Source organism: Pantherophis guttatus, chromosome 17, assembly GCF_059756535.1.
Source record: "Pantherophis guttatus breed Tessera chromosome 17, ASM5975653v1, whole genome shotgun sequence".
Lineage (NCBI taxonomy): Eukaryota > Metazoa > Chordata > Lepidosauria > Squamata > Colubridae > Pantherophis > Pantherophis guttatus.
The window spans coordinates 17,326,370-17,346,623 of NC_142079.1; the positions used below are offsets into that span (position 1 = coordinate 17,326,370).

Consider the following 20,254-nt stretch of genomic DNA (forward strand, 5'->3'; position numbering starts at 1 on the left):
TCAAAAGTGCGAGGGCCTGTCAGAAATCACTTTTTTCAGTCCTCCGGATAGTCCTTTTGTGCATATGGACTACTCAGAGGGCTGAAAAAGTTATTTTTGACTGGTCCTCACACTTTTGACCAGTCCTCGAACTTACGACTGTCCTCACATTTTACGTTTTTGCCCTATCTTGTCACCATGGTGAAAGAAGCAGTTGTGAAATGAGTGACATGGTTGTTAAGAAAGCTGCACAGGCATAAATGTGAGGATGGTCATAAGTGTGAGGACCGGTCAAAAGTGCGAGGCCCAGTCAGAAATGACTTTTTTCAGCCCTCTGAGTAGTCCCTATACACATAGCCATGCCCGCCCGGTCACATGACCAGCTAGCCATGCCCACCCGGTCACATGCCCTCCAAGCCACGCCCACTCAAATAAGCCACACCCACAGAACTGGTTGTTAAAAAAATTAATCCCAGCACTGGAGGAGGCCATGACTGAAGGACAGGCTTCCTGAGATCGGAGCTCCACTGCCATCTTTCTGGCTTCCCAGAAGATTTGAAGGGAGTGGAAGCTTTGAAGAGCTGAAGGGTCTATTTTACAGCCTGCAGTGGCTCAAGGCGCCCATTTTGTGGTATAAACCCAGCCTGAGCAAATTGAGGGAAATGGAACTTTTGAAGGACAAAGCCAGAATCTTGATGCTGGGAGGCACTTTGAAGCTCATCTAGCTCAGGGCTCCCCAAACTCTTCAGCTCATCAATTCTTCATAAAGTTTCAGATTGCTCATCATCCCCAACTAAGTATTAATTTTTAAAATAATTTAATAAATCCTACCTTAACTAATACCAACTAAGATGATTAAAAGCCTAGAAACAAAAACAGATGAAGAATGGTTGCAGGAATTGGGAAGGGCTAGTCTAGAGAAAAGAAGGACGTGGGGTGACATGATAGCAGTATTCCAGTATTTGAGGGGCTGCCTATCAACCTATTTTTCAAAGCACCAGAAGATAAAAACAAGAAACAATGGATTCAAGGAGAGAGGCAATCTGGAATTAAGGAGAAACTTCCTAACAGTGAGAACAATTAACTAGTGGAAAAGCTTGTCTTCAGAAGTTGTGGGTGCTCCATCACTGGAGGTCTTTAAGAAGAGACTGGACAGTCTCTTGTCTGAAATGGTATAAGATCTCCTGCTTAAGCAGTGGGTTAGACTAATCTCTAGTCTGATTTTTGAATTCTACTACTACTACTACTACTACTACTACTACTACTACTACTACTACTACTACACCCTGTCAAGAGTCCCATCAACCCATCGGGTCATCAATCCATATTGACCACTTTGAGGAACTCTGATTTAGCCCAACTTCATGCTTGGGCAGAATCCCTCAAAACTGGCATGCTGAGTTTTGCATGGATGGAAGATCAGGGAAGACGTCTATGCAGCATATGCTCCAGGGGGTTCTGGGTGACCTGGAAGTAGCTGCTGCTGTGCCTTTAGCAGCCCCTTGGGATGGGATGCCAGGAAGCCTTGTCTGGCTTGTACTCACCACATCCCAGAAGATCAGTGCCATCTCTGCTTGGAGCTCTTTTGGATCTTGTCTCTAACAGAAGGCAGCCCTGGACTTTGGCCTCTTTATTTCATTTCTTGGTGAAATCCCAAATTTCCTGGTTAATCATTCACTGTAATGATTTCAAGAACAAAGGATGAAATGGTATGTTTGTCGCTGGAGTTAGGCTGTCCATAGACTCTGTGACGAAGCATGATGGGAAGAAGAGGCTTCAGAGAGAGCTCTCCTGAAGTCATGGCCAGTCATGGCGGTTGTTGGATCTTCCCAACATCCTATTGCTGGAATTCCCCACTTCAAAGGGCACCATCTCAGTTGCACTGGGACAGATGGAGTGCCACCAAAGTTAAGAGACAAACTTTGCATCTAATACCACATTTCCTTATCCTTTTTAACTTGCCAATTTCCAGCTCCTTCTGGACTCACCAGAGGGAGTCCAGAGGCTGAAGATCTGAATCCAAGTCCCCCTGTCTCTCATCATCTCATTACTGTTCGGCATAGGGACTGTAGATGACTAGGAATTCCTTTGATGCCTGTCCTTGATATTTTATTCTGCCTACTCTTTGTTTATATGATTGCTTCCCACATGCATTTGTTTTCTACTCTTGAATTACAGGCCCATAAAATATAAAAGTTGGAAGGGTCCTTAAAGTCCAGTCCTTTCCCCCTGCAGGAACGCACTGATCTAGCATCCATCTTCTTTTAAATATCTTCAGGGGAAGACCTCCTCCCAAGGCCGTTTCCAGTGCAGAAATCAACAAGGAGTGGTAAGTTCATAGAAAGTTGCTAGTGCTCTTCCAGTGAAAAGCTTTCTGGATGGTGGAACAGAGGAAGAAGGGTATGGGATTTCTGCAGCAACAAAGCTGGCTTGTTGAGGGGTGAAGATTGGAAACAGGGACCCTGGCTGGAGATGGTCAGGATGGATGCTGACATCCAGATGAGGAGGATTTTTATTGCCTGATGGGTTGTAAAATGTGGAGATCGATTCTGGAACCAAAACTTGGGAGCCAGGCAGTATGGAAAATGGATTCTGGGTGGGAGGGGGGAACCAGAAAGGAGTTTCCTGACTGCCTGTGCTGAGAAAAGATTAAAGGTCTCCTTTGGACTATAGCTAGATGAGAACTGAGCTGAAGTGGAGTCCAGCATGGAGAGATAAACCCAGAGTATAATAATTGTATGTTGTAAAGAAAGTAAGTAGGGAAGGGAGGTTGACAATCAAGGGTTCACTGTCAGTGTCTGGCTGGATACTTTTGAATGAAATCACTCATAAATAGTCCAGTTTAGAAGCTGGTCGGTTGGAAGCTGAAGGCTGTGTAACCCAGGAATTTTTGAGTCTGTGGGTCCTGAGGAGGGAAAGCTGGCTCTGCAGTCAAAAGGAATGGGCAGGAAAAAGGGCCCTGTAGCCTTGAAAGGGCCCAGTTTGTCTCCTCCACAATCTGCCTCGAACCCAGCAGGTTTAAATAGTACCTGCTCCACTTCCAAACCTTTCCTCCCTGGAAGACGTAGCAGCTGCCAGGGACAATGAAAGGAGGAGGCTATCTGGACTTTTGGCTGTCAGGATTTAAGCCAAGGAATGTGGAGTGGAAACAGCACTGATTGTTCTCATGGAAAACCTTTATGGGGAATTAGATGAAGGGAGCCCACTTGTCTTTCTCCTGGATCTCTCAGAAGCCTTCAGTATTGCCAATCACACTACCCTTCTGGGTTGCCTGCAAGGTTGGGAGTTGTGGCAGTGGTGAAATCTGAACCGGTTTACTACTGGCCGCGCATGCACGCCACATGCCAAACACGAGGTACGCACATGCATGTGCAGTGCGCACCAAACGTGCGGTGCATGCGTGTGCGCAGTGCGCATCATGAGGCCTGGGAGTAGAATAGTGCTGGGGGGATGATCAGCTGTGCCGTGCGATTGTCCAAGCCTTTTCTTTTACCTTTTAAATGCATTTTTTTACTACCGGCTTGGTAGTAGTAAAAAAATGCTTTAAAAAAATAAAAAAAAGGCTCGGACAATCACGTGGCATGGCTGTGATCGTCCAAGCCTTTTTTAAAAAACTTTTTTAAAGCATTTTTTTACTACCTATTTGCCCGAACCGGTAGTAAGAAAATGCTATAAATTTTTTTTTAAAAAGTTCCAACCATCGTGCGTCACTCAGCTGATCATCGGAACTTTTTTTTTTACATTTTTTTCTACCAGTTCAGGCGAACTGGACCAAACCAGTAGCATTTCACCCCTGAGTTGTGGGCATTATATATAGTTGTGGGCTCCATTCTGAGTGGATGCTCTCCGTTGGTGGCTGTCCAATATCATTATGGAAATTATGCCTAATTATACACCTCCAGCCAGAATAAAATGGGAGATGCGGTGACGTCCTGACCCAACGTCTGGAAACTCTCAGAGCCCAAAAGGAGCAAAATAGGCTTGGATCACCTAAGTAAGCTAGCAACTATTGACCGCAAAGGCTACTTGTTTCTGGATTATGTCAACTTTGAATTTAGGCACTCCAAGTAGTTGGTCAAGGAGCAAATGAAGGCTGGGGCTAGGACGGCTTTTGCTTTGGCTGCAGCCTTTCTGAGACTGGGCGGCAGAGAGGACAAGCACTCCCACCCGCTTCATTTGAGGGCCCACTGAGGGTATGTGTCCATCAATGGGGTATGTGGAAGCAGCATCCTCTGTGGGAACTCCTTCGTCTTTCGTCTTGTGTGTATGTGTGTGTCACAGGTTCAGTAAAACATTTGAGAAGGTCTTGTGGGCAAGTTGGATAAATGTGGTGTAACCAGTCCAGGGGGTTAGGGTTAGAGCAGGAATCCCAGCAATGCCCCTTCTGACATAGGACCCATTTTTCCTTTGCCTCTGATGAAGTCATCATTGTTTACCATTTTCTACTTGTCTCCAACCTGAAAAGAGAAGTCAGCAAGAGAAACTATAACCCCGAGTTGTGAACAAGCAGTTTGAATTCAGGGAGTGATAAGATGAAGCATGAATATTAGAAAACACAGGTGAGGGCTTGACATTTGACTTATGGGTTTTGAAGTCCAGAGTGCTTTACTTGTACCCTTGTTCAGCATCTTTATCAACTGTCTACAGATGGGTGTATTTGTGAGCACGCTATGGGGCTTGGTTAGAAGATAAAATCACAATTCAGAAGAATCTTGTCAGGCTAGATCAATGGGGCAAATCCCAAAGAATGATGTTCAGCAAAGGTCCTGGATATGGATGGGAAAAGTCAAGTACATGAATGCAGGACTGGACAGGCCTCATTCTGAGACATGGCCTCCGACAGCGGACTAAGGGTGCCTCAAATTAGCAGATGTCTTGCACCCAGCCCTAGGGAGAAATGGGATAGATTATACAGAATACAGAATAACAGAATTGGAAGGGACCTTGGAAGTATTCTAGTCTAACCCAGGTTTTTAAGAAGAGACTACACAGTCACTTATCTGAAATAGTATAGGTTCTCCTGCTTGAGCAGGGAGCTAGACTAGAAGACCTCCAAGGTTCTTTCCAGCTCTATTCTAATTTTAACCCCCTGATCAAGCAGGAGGCCTTATACCATTCTAGACAAATAGGTGTCCAATCTCTTCTTGCATGCAGCGAAGAGGGGGTTGAGGGTTTTTTTTTTAAATTTTTTTTTAAAAAATGTAAGGGGACCAGGGAGGAAGGGGAGGGGGTTGTAAAAGTGGACCTGGGGGGGGGTCCAGATAGCTACTGAGCGGGGTGATAGGTCGATTGGCTGCAGCAGAGGGGTCAGGAAAGAAAATTTATCCGGGGAGCAGGGGGATAACAAGAAGGGCAATGCAATTGAAATAATGATTGCGAGGGGCAGGTATGACGGGCGCAGGGGACCATATCATGTGTCGGGGGTGCGCATACGCTGTCTACGAGCAATTGGGCACTCCGGCCCCCAATTCGCCACTCGTGGCCTGGGTTGTGCAGAGTCTTAGGCCCAGGGTCCACGGCTGATGTTGTGTAATGCCAGGTCGGTTATTAATAAAGCCCCCCTCATCTGTGATCTTATATTGGAGGGGGATGCGAACCTGGCAGGTATTACGGAGACCTGGTTGGGCCAAGAGGGGGGGGTCCCCCTCGTTGACATGTGCCCACCAGGTTTTCATGCATTTCATCAGCCAAGAGCCCAGGGGGGGGGAGTGGTGGTTAGGGAGAGTCTTTGTCTGAGGGAGACCACTGTTCCTCAGATGTGAGTCCCTCTTTGTGAAGTGGGGCCATGGGGTGCAGATGGGTTTGCTGACTGCGTACCTGGCACCCTGCCACGTGGCAGCGACCCTACCCGAGCTACTCGACGTCATCACCGGGGTGGCGGTGGATACCCCCAGACTTATTGTCATGGGGTCTTCAACCTTCCATCCGCGAGTGAGGCGTCAGAGGTGATTCGGGAGTACATGGCTTCCATGACGGCCATGGACCTGACCCAGTTAGTTCAAGGCCCCACTCACATAGGGGGACACACTCTGGACTTGATTTTCATCTCTGGTCAGTGGTTGAATGATCTTGGTAGAGGGGACTTAGATATTAAACCCTTGTCATGGACAGATCATTCGCTCCTTCACTTGGACTTTCCTACCGCTTCCCCCTGCCGTAGGGAGATGGAACCGACCAAATGGTTCCGTCCAAGGTGCCTGATGGATCCCGAAAGGTTCCTGATGGAGCTTGGGCCGTTTCCTGAGATTTTGACACACGACTCGACTGAAGAGCTGGTGGCCGCTTGGGAGAGTGCGGCCGCCGGAGCTTTGGATCGTGTCGTGCCTTTGCGGCCTCTGACCTGATGCCGAGCTCAATTGGCTCCTTGGTTCTCTGAGGAGCTGAGAGAGATGAAGCGTCGGAAAAGACGCCTAGAGAGCATTTGGAGGACTAGTCATTCTGATTCTGACCGGACACAGGTGAGGTCTTATATCAAGACCTACCTAGTGGCGATAAAAGCGGCAAAATCTAACCATTTTTCCGCTCTTATCGCATCTGCAGAGAATCGCCCAGCCGCTCTGTTCAGGGTGACCCACTCCCTTCTTTGGGGGGGGGAGTGTGGGAAGATCCCTTGCAGGGTCGAGCTGAGGATTTTGTGCAATTCCTGCACAATAAAGTCGCTCGGATTCGGGAAGGCTTGGACTCCGACTGGGTGAGTCCGGGAGAGGAGACGAGGGTAGGTCTTGAGAATATTATCTGGGAGGAGTTTGATCCTGTGGCTCCCGAGGATGTGGACAGGGTTCTGGGTAGGATTAGTGCCGCCACATGTTTATTGGACCCGTGTCCCTCCTGGTTGGTACTGGCCTCCCGGGAGGTTACACGAGGCTGGCTCCAGGGGATTATAGCTGCTTCTCTGAGTGAGGGTGCCTTTCCCGCCGCCTTGAAAGAGGCGGTAGTGAGGCCCCTCCTCAAGAAGCCTTCCCTGGACCCGGCTGAATTAGCTAACTATCGTTCGGTCTCCAACTTTCGTTTTGTGGCGAAGGTTGTTGAGAGTGTGGTGGCATGACAACTGCCCGGGCACCTGGATGAAGCTATCTATCTAGACCCGTACCAGTCCGGCTTCAGGCAGGGGCAGAGCACAGAAACGGCATTGGTCGCATTGGTGGATGATCTCTGGAGGGCTCGGGACAGGGGTTGCTCCTCTGTCCTAGTCCTATTAGATCTCTCAGCGGCTTTTGATACCATCGACCATGGTATCATGCTGCAGCGGTTGAGAGGGTTAGGAATAGGGGGCACCGTTTTGCGGTGGTTCTCCTCCTTCCTCTCCGACCGCTCGCAGTTTGTGTTGGCAGGGGGGCAGAGGTCGACCTCGAGGCGTCTCGCATGGGGAGTGCCACAAGGGTTGGTCCTCTCGCCCCTTCTGTTCAACATTTATGTGAAGCCGCTGGGTGAGATCATCCGTGGTTTTGGGGTGAAGTGTCATCTGTACGCTGATGATACTCAGCTGTACATCTCCACCTCAGACCACCCCAACGACGCCCTTGATGTGATGTCTCGCTGCCTGAAGGCCGTGCGGGTCTGGATGGGGAGGGACAGGCTCAGACTCAACCCATCCAAGACCGAGTGGCTGTGGCTGCCAGCGTCCCGATATAGTCAGCAGGTGCCATCGCTGACTATTGGGGGTGAATCTTCGCCCCCCACAGAGAGGGCTCGCAATCTTGGTGTCCTCCTGGACGCACGGCTGTCTTTAGAAGAGCATATGACGGCCGTGGCCAGGGGGGCCTTTTATCAGGTTCGCCTGATCCGCCAGTTGCAGCCCTTTCTGGACCGGGACGCCTTGCGCACGGTCACTCATGCCCTTGTCACCTCCCGGCTGGACTATTGTAATGCTCTCTACATGGGGCTCCCCTTGAAGAGCACTCGGAGGTTCCAACTGGTCCAGAATGCGGCTGCGCGGGTGGTTATGGGCGCAACTTGTTGTGCCCGCGTGACACCCCTCCTGCGCAAGCTGCACTGGCTCCCAGTGGTCTTCCGAGTGCGATTCAAGGTGTTGGTTACCACCTTTAAAGCGCTCCATGGCATAGGACCCGGGTACCTTCGAGACCGTCTTCTGCCACCAATAGCCTCCCACCAACCAGTCCGCTCCCACAGAGAGGGTATCCTCAGGGTGCCATCAGCCAAGTTATGTCGGCTGGCGACACCCAGGGGGAGGGCCTTCTCTGTGGGAGCCCCAGCCCTGTGGAATGAACTGCCCCCGGAAATACGTAAGATCTCCGACCTCCAGGTGTTTCGCTGCGCACTGAAGACCCTGTTGTTCCGCCAGGCCGGGCTATCAATATAATAATTTTAAATTGGGGTATTTTAAATTTTTGGGGTTTTAAACCGGCCAAATCTATTTAATTATTTTAATTTTTAATTATTGTTGTGTCTTGTGTTTTTAAATTGGCTGTACACCACCCTGAGTCCTTCGGGAGAAGGGCGGTATAGAAATAAAATTATTATTATTATTATTATTCTTGTAAACCTCCAGTGATGGAGCACCCACAACTTCTGGAGGCAAGCTTTTCACTGATTAATTCTTCTCACTGTCAGGAAATTTCTCCCTAGTACTAGGTTGGATCTCCCTTTAATGATCTTCCATCCGTTACTTCTTGTCTTGCCCTCAGGTGCTTTGGAAAATAGATTGATCCACTCTTCTTTGTAACAGCCCCTCAAACATTGAAATTTGATAGTTTTAATAAAAAGTAGGTTGTAGTCTACTTTGTCAAATACCAAAGTCCAAGTATACTATGTCCACGGTAATAATGGGAGGCTTTATAAAGCAGTACTGGAGGCACTTCATGTGATTTTGATTCTGTGCCTCTGTTTATGCAACCAAGGATCGTACAGTATTAGCTTTCTTGGCTGCTGCCAAACACTGCTGGCTCATGTTTAATTGATCATTCACTAGGACTCCAAGATCCCTCTCACAGTGACTATTTTGGAGCCAGATTTACCTAATCTGTACTTGTACCTTTGGGTTTTCCTGCCTAGGTGTAAAACCTTGCTTTTCTCCACATTAAATGTCATGTTGTTGGATAGGGTCCATTATTCAAGTCTGTCAAGATTTTTGTGGATCCTGAATTTGGATCTGGGGAGTTGGCTATTACTACCAGTTTAGTCAGAGTTTGTCCGGATAGTGCTTTGAAAATCACTACCGTGAGTGGGAGGGGTAGATATGGCGGGAGCAGGGGGGCATATCGAATTAGGGGCGTTACGGAGACCTGGTTGGGCCAGGAGGGGGGGTTCCCTTGTTGAAATGTGCCCGCCAGGTTTCCTTGCATTCCATCGGCCAAGGTCACAGGGCAGGGGTGGGGGGAGTAGCGGTTATTATTAAAGAAGGTCTGAGACCGAGGGAGGCCACTGTTCCTCAGACGGCCGGCTGTGAGTCCCTCCTTGTGAAGTGGGGTCATGGGGTTCAGATGGGTTTGCTGATCACGTATCTGGCTCCCTGCCACGTGGCAGCAGCCCTGCCCGAGCTCCTCGACGTTATTGCCACGGTGGTGGTTGATACCCCCAGACTTATGGTCATGGGGGATTTCAACCTGCCATCCGTGGGTGAGACATCGGAGGTGGCTCGGGAGTTCATGGCTTCCATGACAGCTATGGACCTAACCCAGTTAATTCATGGCCCTATCCACACAGGGGGAAACACGCTGGACCTGGTTTTTGTCTCTGGACAGTGGTTGAGTGATCTTGAGATAGGGGACATAGTCACCGAGCCCTTGTCATGGTCAGATCACTCTCTCCTTCGCCTTGACCTTTGAACCGCTATACCCTGTCGCAGGGAGGTGGAGCCGGTAAGATGGTTCCGCCCCAGGCACCTGATGGAACCTGATAGGTTCCTGATGGAGCTTGGGCCATTTCCCGAGGCTCTGGCACACGCCTCGACTAGGAACCTAGTGGCCGCCGGAGATAGGCGGCCGCTGTAGCTCTGGATCGGGTCGTGCCTTTGCAGCCTCTGACCCGGCGCTGATCTCACCTAGCTGCTTCGGTTCACTGAGGAGCTGAGGGAGATGAAGCGCCGAAAAGACACTTAGAGAGGGCCAGGCTTTCTGAATCCGACTGGACACTGGTAAGATCTCATATTAAGAATTACCTAGTGGCAATAAAAGCAGCAAAATGTACATATTTTGCTGCTCTTATTGCATCATCAGATAATCGCCCGGCCGCTCTGTTTAGGGTGACCCGCTCCCTGCTCCACCAGGAAGCACGGGAAGACCCCTTGGAGGGTAGAGCCAAGGATTTTGTTCAATATCTGCATGACAAAATCACTCAGATTCAGGAAGATCTGGACTCCGACTGGGTAGTTCCAGTGGGGATGACTGAGGCAGGTCTTGAGAATGGGATGGGATGAGTTTGATCCTGTGACCCCTGATGACGTGGACAGGATTCTGGGTAGACTGAACGCGACCACATGTTTATTGGACCCGTGCCCCTCCTGGTTAGTGCTGGCTTCTCAGGAGGTGACGCGAGGCTGGCTCCAGGGGATTATAAATGCTTCGTTGGGTGAGGGTGACTTCCCCGCCGCCTTGAAAGAGGCAGTGATGAGGCCTCTCCTCAAGAAGCCTTCCCTGGACCTGGCAATGTTGGCTAATTATCGTCCGGTTTCCAACCTTCATTTTGTTGCGAAGGTTGTTGAGAGTGTGGTTGCGCGACAGCTCCTCCAGTACCTGGATGAAACGACGTATCTGGATCCGTTCCAGTCGGGCTCAGGCTTGGGTACAGCATGGAAACAGCATTGGTCGCGTTGGTTGATGATCTCTGGAGGGCTCGGGACAGGGGTTGCTCCTCTGTCCTGGTCCTATTAGACCTCTCAGCGGCTTTTGATACCATCGACCATGGTATCATGCTGCACCGATTGGAAGAGTTAGGGGTGGGGGGCACTGTATTACGGTGGTTCTCCTCCTTTCTCTCCGACCTGTTACAGTCTGTGTTGGCCGGGGGGCAGAGGTCAACCCCGAGGCCCCTCATATGTGGGGTGCTACAAGGGTCGGTCCTCTCGCCCCTTTTGTTCAACATTTATGTAATGCTGGGCGAGATCATCCGTAGTTTCGGGGTGAAGTACCACCAGTACACTGATGACACCCAGCTGTACATCTCCACCCCAGACCACCCCAACGATGCCCTTGAAGTGATGTCCCGGTGTCTGGAGGCCGTGCGGATCTGGATAGGGAGGAACAGGCTCAGGCTCAACCCATCCAAGACCGAGTGGCTATGGTTTCCGGCATCCCGATATAGTCAGTTGATGCCATCGCTGACTATTGGGGGTGAATTGCTGGCCCCCACGGAGAGGGCTCGCAACTTGGGTGTCCTCCTGGATTCATGGCTGTCTTTAGAAGAGCACTTGATGGCCGTGACCGGGAGGATTTTTCATCAGTTTTTCGCCTGATTCGCCAGTTGCGCCCCTTTCTGGATTGGGACTCCCTACACACAGTCACTCATGCCCTCGTCACTTCCCGCCTGGACTACTGTAATGCTCTCTACATGGGGCTCCCTTGAGAAGCACCCGGAGGCTCCAACTGGCGCGGAGTGCGGCCACGCGGGTGGTTATGGGAGCAACATGGCGCTCCCGTGTGACACCTCTCCTGCGCGAGCTGCACTGGCTCCTCGTGGTCTTCCGGGTGCGCTTCAAGGTTTTGGTCAACACCTTTAGAGCGCTCCATGGCTTAGGACCTGGTTATTTATGGGACCACTTACTACCACAAACAGCCTCCCACCGGCTGGTACGCTCTCATAGAGAGGAGCTCCTCAGGGTGCCATCAGCCAAACAATGTCGACTGGCGGCCCCCAGAGGGAGGGCCTTCTCTGTGGGGGCACTCACTATCTGGAACGAGCTCCCCCCAGAGATACGGAGGATCCCGGATCTGCACACTTTCCGCTGTGCTCTTAAGACCCTCCTATTCCAGCAAGCCGGCCTGGCCTAATTTCCTCCCCTGTTTTAAAATTCTTTTAAATCAAAATTTTAATTTGTTTTAAATTATTGGGATTTTTAATTGTCTCGGGCTAAATTATTTAATCTGATTTTAATTATGTTTCTAACTTTTGTACCTATGTATTTTATTTTGTGCCTGTTCACCGCCCTGAGTCCTTTGGGAGTAGGGCGGTATATAAATTTAATTAAAAAAAAAAATCTTCTGCAAATTTGATGAGTTCCCCTTCTATTCCCTTATCTAAGTGATTTATGAAGATATTAACTACTAATATGGGCAGCCTCCTGCCCACACCCTCTTATCTTTCTTGGTGATCTAAATCTATCTTATTAATTGGACCTTAAACGAATGTACAACTGAACCCATACATGCAACCCTGTACAACGCTATAACTAATCTGGGACTAGATCAACTAATAACACTAGACTCAACAACTGCCTTGATCTCATCTTTTGCAACAATTTAAATTCAATTTAAATTTTATTTCAATTCAATAAAAGAAGCCTTTTCCAACAGTGACCACAGCATGATAGACTTTTATCTCAACTTACATCCTCACATAGACAATCATAATGACAGAATCCCAAAGTATAACTTTAGAAAAGCCAACTATGATCTCATAACTGATGACCTTTCATCTCTTGATTGGCAAACTCTATTGGCTGCATCACTGTGGAAGACCATTATAACATTTTTTTGCAAAAATTCAAAAGAATAATCAAACTATATGTACCACTTAATAACCCCCAAAACCAGGAAAAATAAATTACTCATAACAACAAGCTTCAGACCCCCCCCAAAAAAACTCTGGCACAAAAACAAAACTGGCAGTGGGAGGAGCTAGGCCGAAGTCTAAAATGGTGGAGGAGGTTCAGCTGATGCTCTCAAAGCTTGGAGCGCCCAGAGATGGCAAATAAATTCTTATCTTGGAATGTCAACGGTTTAAATTCTCCACAAAAAAGAAAGAAAATATTTCACTATTTGAAGCAATTTCAGAATGATGTTATTTGTTTGCAAGAAACGCATATTAAATCTTCAGATCAAAAGTATTTGATAAATTCGAAATTAGGTACACATTTTGTGGCATCAGCACCAGAGAAGAAAAATGGCCTAGTTATATACGTTAAAAGAGGCTTAGTGGCCAATTTAATTGAGGCTGATACTCAAGGTAGATATATTGCAATTGAATTAACAACACAGAATGGGAAGCTGCTTGTAATTGGAGTATACGCACCTAATCAACAACAAGATAAATTTTATAAACTCTTACATACTAAAATATTACAATGGGATTATAGATCTTTACTTCTAATGGGCGATTGGAATGGGGTAATAAATACCCAGAAAGATAAAAAAAGTCTTTCCAAGATATCTATGCGCGCTAAGTTGCCTAAATCCTTTTTTGATATTTTGGAGGATATGGAGCTCAGAGATATTTGGCGAGAAAGGAACGTATTGGAAAGTGATTTTACTTTTTTTTCAGATAGGCATCAATCTTTTTCTAGGATTGATTTTATATTAACTACAAATGATCTTTTTTCTAGGGTGAAGAATACGAAGATATGTCCAAGAACTTTAACTGATCATAGCCCGGTTTGGGTGGAACTAGAGCAGGAAAGAGGGGAAAGGAGGTCTTGGAGGTTAAATGAGAATTTATTTAGATATGAAGATAACTTGTGTGAGCTTAAAAAACAAATGAAAGAATTTTTTGTTAACAATATGAATAAAGGAACCTCGATGGAGATGGTATGGGATGCGAGTAAGGCATATATGAGAGGAACATTAATTTTCTTGAACAATAAATATAGACTAAAACAACAAAACAGACGGAAAGAGATAGAGGAGGAAATTAAAAAGAAAGAACAATTGCTTATAACTAACCCGGGAGATAAAAAGGCAAAAGATATGATTAATATTTTAAGAGAGCAATTTAATATGTTAATGGCTGGGCAAGTAGCAACCAGCATACAATATGCCAGACATAATACATTTTGTAATGCTAATAAACCTGGGAGATGGTTGGCTTACACGATGAGGAAAAAACAAAAATCACGTGTTATAGACAAGATAGAATTTAGAGGTAAACAGAATTTAATAAAAAAAGCTTTTTTGGAGTTTTATACAAAGTTATATGCTAAAGATGTAATTCAAGATGTTGATATTGATAGATATTTAAAGATGGAGATTCCTGAATTAACACTGGAACAGAGGGAGAGATTGAATCAGCCAATAACTTCCGAGGAAATTGTTGGGGCAATTAAACAATTAAAAATAGGTAAGGCTCCGGGAACAGATGGACTAACAGCTGTCTATTATAAACATTTACAATCTGAAATGTTAGAACCACTCAAAATTTTATTTAATAAAATACAAGTAGGAGGAGGAGTACCACCTTCCTGGAAAACAGCCTTTGTCTCATTAATTCCAAAGGAGGACCAAAATTCCATTAAACCTGAGAATTTCAGGCCAATTTCACTTCTGAATACTGATTATAAGATTTTTGCTAAGATATTAGCTAATAGATTAATGCCAGTTATGCAACAAATAATTCATAATGATCAATCAGGGTTTATAAAAGGGAGACAAATGAGATATAATGTTAGACAAATTGTAAACTTACTGGAATATTTGGAAAAAAATAATCAAGTCCCTGCAGCGTTTATATTTTTGGATGCAGAGAAGGCATTTGATCGTTTGAACTGGCAATTTTGTTTAAAATAATAGAGAAAATGCACTTTGGGGAATATTTCACACAATCAATTAGAGCGATATATCAGCAGCAAACAGCACAAATTATAGTTAATGGAGGTTTAACAGAGGCTTTTAAAATTGAGAAAGGAACAAGGCAGGGGTGTCCTCTGTCCCCACTACTATTTATTTTGACTTTGGAGGTACTATTGAACAAGATACGTGACTCAGAAAAAGTGAAGGGTATTGTAATTAGACAACAAGATTATAGATTAAGAGCATTTGCAGATGATTTGGTTATTACCTTATCCCAACCTATAGAGTCGGTTCCATATATATTGGATATAATTGATCAATACGGGAAAGTATCAGGATTTAAAGTTAACTCACATAAGACAAAGATGATAATTAAAAATATATCTATACTTGAAAGAGATGAACTAGCAAGAATAACAGATTTTGAAATAGCTAAAAAGGTTAAATATCTAGGGGTATACATAGCAGCTTCAAATACAAAATTATACAAAAACAATTATGAGGTTCTTTGGCAGAAGGTACAGAAGGATATGGAAAATTGGAAAAAATTACAGTTGTCTTTATTGGGAAGAATTGCAGCAATTAAAATGAATGTCTTACCTAGATTTTTATTTTTGTTCCAAATGATACCTGTGCTTAAGAAAGATGAAAATCTGAGAGAATGGCAGAAAGGTGTTAATACTTTCATTTGGGCTGGGAAAAAACCCAGAATAAAAATGAAAATTATACAAGATACACGTGAAAGAGGGGGTCTTAAAATGCCTAATTTAAGATTATATTATGAAGCAGTGGTTTTATCACAAATTAGTGATTGGTTTAATTTAACTGAGGGGAGAATTTTGAATTTAGAAGGTTATGATTTGTTATATGGATGGCATGCCTATTTGTTATATGACAAAAAAGTGGATAAAGTATTTAAGGCTCATATATTTATTTATTGAATTTATTTATTTTATTTATTGAATTTCTATACCGCCCTACTCCCGAAGGACTCAGGGCGGTGCACAGCCATGAGATAAAACACATAAATATACAAAATTTAAGATCAAGTAAAATGAATTAAATAAATTTGGCTGAAATTAATACTGATTAAAAACCCATAATTTTAAAATACATTTAAAAATTTAAAATTTACAGTTTAAAGGGAGAAGAATTAGGCGAGGCCGGCTTGATGAAATAAAAGCGTCTTCAACTCGCGGCGGAAGGTGCGCAGATCCGGAATCCTCCGTATCTCTGGGGGGAGCTCATTCCAGATCGTCGGGGCCCCCACAGAGAAGGCTCTCCCCCTGGGGGCCGACAGCCGACATTGTTTGGCCGACGGCACCTGGAGTAGCCCCTCTCTGTGGGAGCGTACTGGTCGGTGGGAGGCTGTTGATGGTAGTAGGCGGTCCCGTAAGTAACCAGGTCCTAAGCCATGGAGCGCTTTAAAGGTGGTAACCAACACCTTGAAGCGCACCCGGAAGACCACCGGGAGCCAGTGCAGCTCGCGCAGGAGAGGTGTTACATGGGAGCTCCATGTTGCTCCCATAACCACCCGCGCGGCCGCACTCTGCGCCAGTTGGAGCCTCCGGGTGCACCTCAAGGGGAGCCCCATGTAGAGAGCGTTACAATAGTCCAGACGAGAGGTGACGAGGGCATGAGTGACTGTGCGTAACGAGTCCCGATCTAGAAAGGGACGCAACTGGCGAATCAGGCGAACCTGATGAAAAATCCTCCCGGTCACGGCCGTCAGGTGTTCTTCTAAAGACAGCCGTGAATCCAGGAGGACGCCCAAGTTGCGAGCCCTTTCCGTGGGGGCCAGTGATTCGCCCCCAATAGCCAGCGATGGCGTCAGCTGACTATATCGGGACGTCGGAAACCACAGCCACTCGGTCTTGGATGGGTTGAGTCTGAGCCCGTTTCTCCCCATCCAGATCCGTACGGCCTCCAGGCACTGGGACATCACTTCAAGGGCATCGTTGGGGTGGTTCGGGGTGGAGATGTACAGCTGGGTGTCGTCAGCGTACAGATGGTACTTCACCCCGAAACCACGGATGATCTCGCCCAGCGGCTTTACATAAATGTTGAACAGAAGGGGCGAGAGAACCGATCCCTGCGGGACCCCGCATATAAGGGGCCTCGGGGTCGACCTCTGCCCCCGTCAACACAGACTGCGACCGGTCAGAGAGAAAGGAGGAGAACCACCGTAAAACGGTGCCTCCCACCCCCAACCCCTCCAACCGGTCCAGCATGATACCATGGTCGATGGTATCAAAAGCCGCTGAGAGGTCTAACAGGACCAGGACAGAGGAACAACCCCTGTCCCGAGCCCTCCAGAGATCATCAACCAACGCGACCAATGCCGTTTCCGTGCTGTACCCAGGCCTGAAGCCCGACTGGAACGGATCTAGATACGCCGCTTCATCCAGGTACTGGGGTAGCTGTCGCGCAACCACACTCTCAACAACCTTCGCAACAAAGCAAAGGTTGGAGACTGGACGATAATTAGCCAATATTGCCGGGTCCAGGGATGGCTTCTTGAGGAGAGGCCTTACCACCGCCTCTTTCAGGGCGGCGGGAAAGACACCCTCACCCAACGAAGCATTTATAATCCCCTGGAGCCAGCCTCGCGTCACCTCCCGGGAAGCCAGCACTAACCAGGAGGGACACGGGTCCAACAAACATGTGGTCGCGTTCAATCTACCCAGAATCCTGTCCACGTCATCTGGGGTCACAGGATCAAACTCATCCCAGATAACAGTCTCAAGACCTGTCTCCGTCACCCTCGCTGGATCTATCCCGTCAGAGTCCAGACTTGCCCGAATCTGAGTGATTTTGTCATACAGATACTGAACAAAATCCTCGGCTCTTCCCTCCAAGGGGTCCTCCCGCGCTTCCTGATGGAGCAGGGAGCGGGTCACCCTAAACAGGGTGGCCGGGCGATTATCTGATGACGCAATAAGAGCAGCAAAATGGGTACATTTTGCTGCTTTTATCGCCACTAGGTAATTCCTAATATGGGATCTTACCAGTGTTCTGTCAGATTCAGAAAGACTGGCCTTCCAACAGCTCTCTAGGCGTCTTTTCCGGCGCTTCATCTCCCTCAGCTCCTCGGTGAACCAAGGAGCCAGGCGAGATCGGCGCCGGGTCAGAGGCCGCAAAGGCACGACTCGGTCCAGGGCTCCAGCAGCCGCCCTATCCCAGGCGGCCACTAGGTCCCCAGACGAGGCGTGAGCCAGAACCTCCGGGATTGGCCCAAGCTCCCTCTGGAACCTGTCAGGTTCCATCAGGCGCCTGGGGCGGTACCATCTTACCGGTTCCGCCTCCCTGCAGCGGGGTGCCGCGGTTCGAAGGTCAAGGCGAAGGAGCGAGTGATCTGACCATGACAAGGGCTCGATGACTATATCCCCTATCTCAAGATCACTCAACCACTGTCCAGAGACAAAAACCAAGTCCAGTGTGTTTCCCCCAATGTGCGTAGGGCCATGAATTAGTTGGGTCAGGTCCATGGCCGTCATGGAAGCCATGAACTCTCGAGCCACCTCAGACGCCTCACCCACGGATGGCAGGTTGAAATCCCCCATGACCATAAGTCTGGGGGTATCAACCGCCACCGCGGCAATAACGTTGAGTAGCTCGGGCAGGGCTGCCGCCACGTGGCAGGGAGCCAGGTACGTGATCAGCAAACCCCTCTGAACCCCATGGCCCCACTTCACAAAGAGGGACTCACAACCAGCTGTCTGAGGTACAGTGGTCTCCCTCGGCCTAAGGCCTTCTCTAATAATAACCGCTACTCCCCCGCCCCTCCCCTGTGGCCTTGGCTGATGGAATGCGTGGAAACCTGGTGGGCACATTTCTACCAGAGGGACCCCTCCCTCTGGGCCCAACCAGGTCTCCGTAATACCCGCCAGGTCCGCTCCCCCCTCGTAAACAAGATCACAGATGAGGGGGGCTTTATTTACTACAGACCTGGCGTTGCACAACATCAGGCGAAGGCCCGGGCCCTGAAGGTCTGTACTACCTGGAGCACGGGTGGAGCTTTGGGGGCCGGAGCACTCTACCGCTTGAAGACAGCGGGCGCGTGCTCCCTTAACATGATATGGCCCCCTGCTCCCGCCATATCTACCTCTCCCACACACAGTACCGATGGTAGAAACACAATCTGGACCAGCTCGACCCCCTCCGGATTCCCCGCCACCCCCGCCGGACGTCCTTGCCAAGCCCGACTCTCCCCCTAGTGGGTTATCCCCCAAACCCACAACCCTAATTTCAATCCCACCCCCCTCCCCCCTCCCCAAACCCCTTAAAAGTTTAGACAAGGACAATTTTAAAAAACCCCGCAGCCCCCTCTTTGCGGCATGCCACCTCTCGGGACTCCAGAGCCCGTCATCGAGGTAGGCCCTCGATAGAATGGAGGGCCAAGCCTGCGAGAGGGGGGAGTCTCGCAGACCAAGAAGCTCCGCTGCTGAGTACATTGATCATCATACTGGGTAATAAGACCATATCCTGAGGGTATATATAAAGGACTGGGGAGAAGACAGAGGAATGGGGAGTCTCAGAGACATGTTTACAGGACCAAGTCCCTTGTCCCCTCACAACAGAGGCCATGGTCCAAGCCAAGACGACCACAGTTCCAAGGGGGAAAAATAGTTCCAACCACCCTCTCACGGTGGTTAGGTCAGCTGGACAGTCCCCTCATGTGGTGAGATGGTAGCAATGAACCGATGCATAAAGACAGCGTCCAGGGGTCAGGTCCAAAATCGCCCTCTCACGGCGGTTTGTCCGGAGGTAAAGTCTCCTCGCTGGTAAAATCCCCTCGCTGATAAAGTGCATTCATGTAAAAGCCTCCCGGTTCAGCCCTCAGGGGCTCTAGTACCTGGCCACCCTCTCACGGTGGCCAGGCAAATGTCCAGCCCCCTCAGCTGACGGGATGCAGTCTTGTACCGGTCTCCCATTCAGATGGAAATAGCCCTCTCCAGAGTCAGGGGGTTCAGAATAGTAACAATAATAGGGCATCGCGCCAATGGGTCACACAGGCTGATAGTTGGTCCGGTGGGCCCAGGTTTAACGAGGAACGCTGGGGAAGAGAGAAATGGGGCAGAAATGGGGCAGTTTTCCCCAGCCCCCCATACAACCACAAATTGAGGCTTCCCAAGGCCCAGCAAATCGCTCCGGGTCTTTTCCGCCCCGACCATTGTTGCAGGTCTCCCAGGCCTGTTGGATTGTTGGTTTGTTGCCCCCCCCGCTCCTATTCCGAGGGGGGGGTCCCCAGCGCCGTCTGACCGCCAGCTAGCCTTCACAGCAACCGCCATCGCTGCCGCCACCGCGCCATCGTCGCCAGCCCCCGAAAGAGCCTGGCGACGTCCCAGAGGTCTTCGGGGGGTGCCCGACACATCTTACAACCCTTCGGGCAACCCCCCCGGGCTTAGAAGCTTGCCGCGCGGCGGCATCCCCGGCACAGCACCGCTCCCTCTGATTGATGGCCGCCGGCTGTGAAAAAACGCCGCCGACGCTGCCGACGCCCAGCTGATCAGCCCGGCGCTCCATGCATCGCCCCTTCCTCTCTACCCAGTCACGGAGGGAAAGAAAACCCTCTCCGTGCTGGCGAGGAGCTTCCCTGA

The 20,254-nt window shown here is 48.6% G+C and overlaps 1 protein-coding gene across 1 annotated transcript in view; it reads right to left on the reverse strand.

Moving 5' to 3' along the window:
• The window catches only part of LOC117677949 (solute carrier family 2, facilitated glucose transporter member 11-like), a 50,177-nt gene that overhangs the window by 20,391 nt on the left and 9,532 nt on the right, over positions 1-20,254 (reverse strand). The window contains exon 2 of the mRNA XM_034438573.3: positions 1,524-1,656. Coding sequence (XP_034294464.1) covers positions 1,524-1,547 — 24 coding nt within the window. The 5' untranslated portion in view covers positions 1,548-1,656. The remainder of the gene's footprint in view (positions 1-1,523; positions 1,657-20,254) is intronic.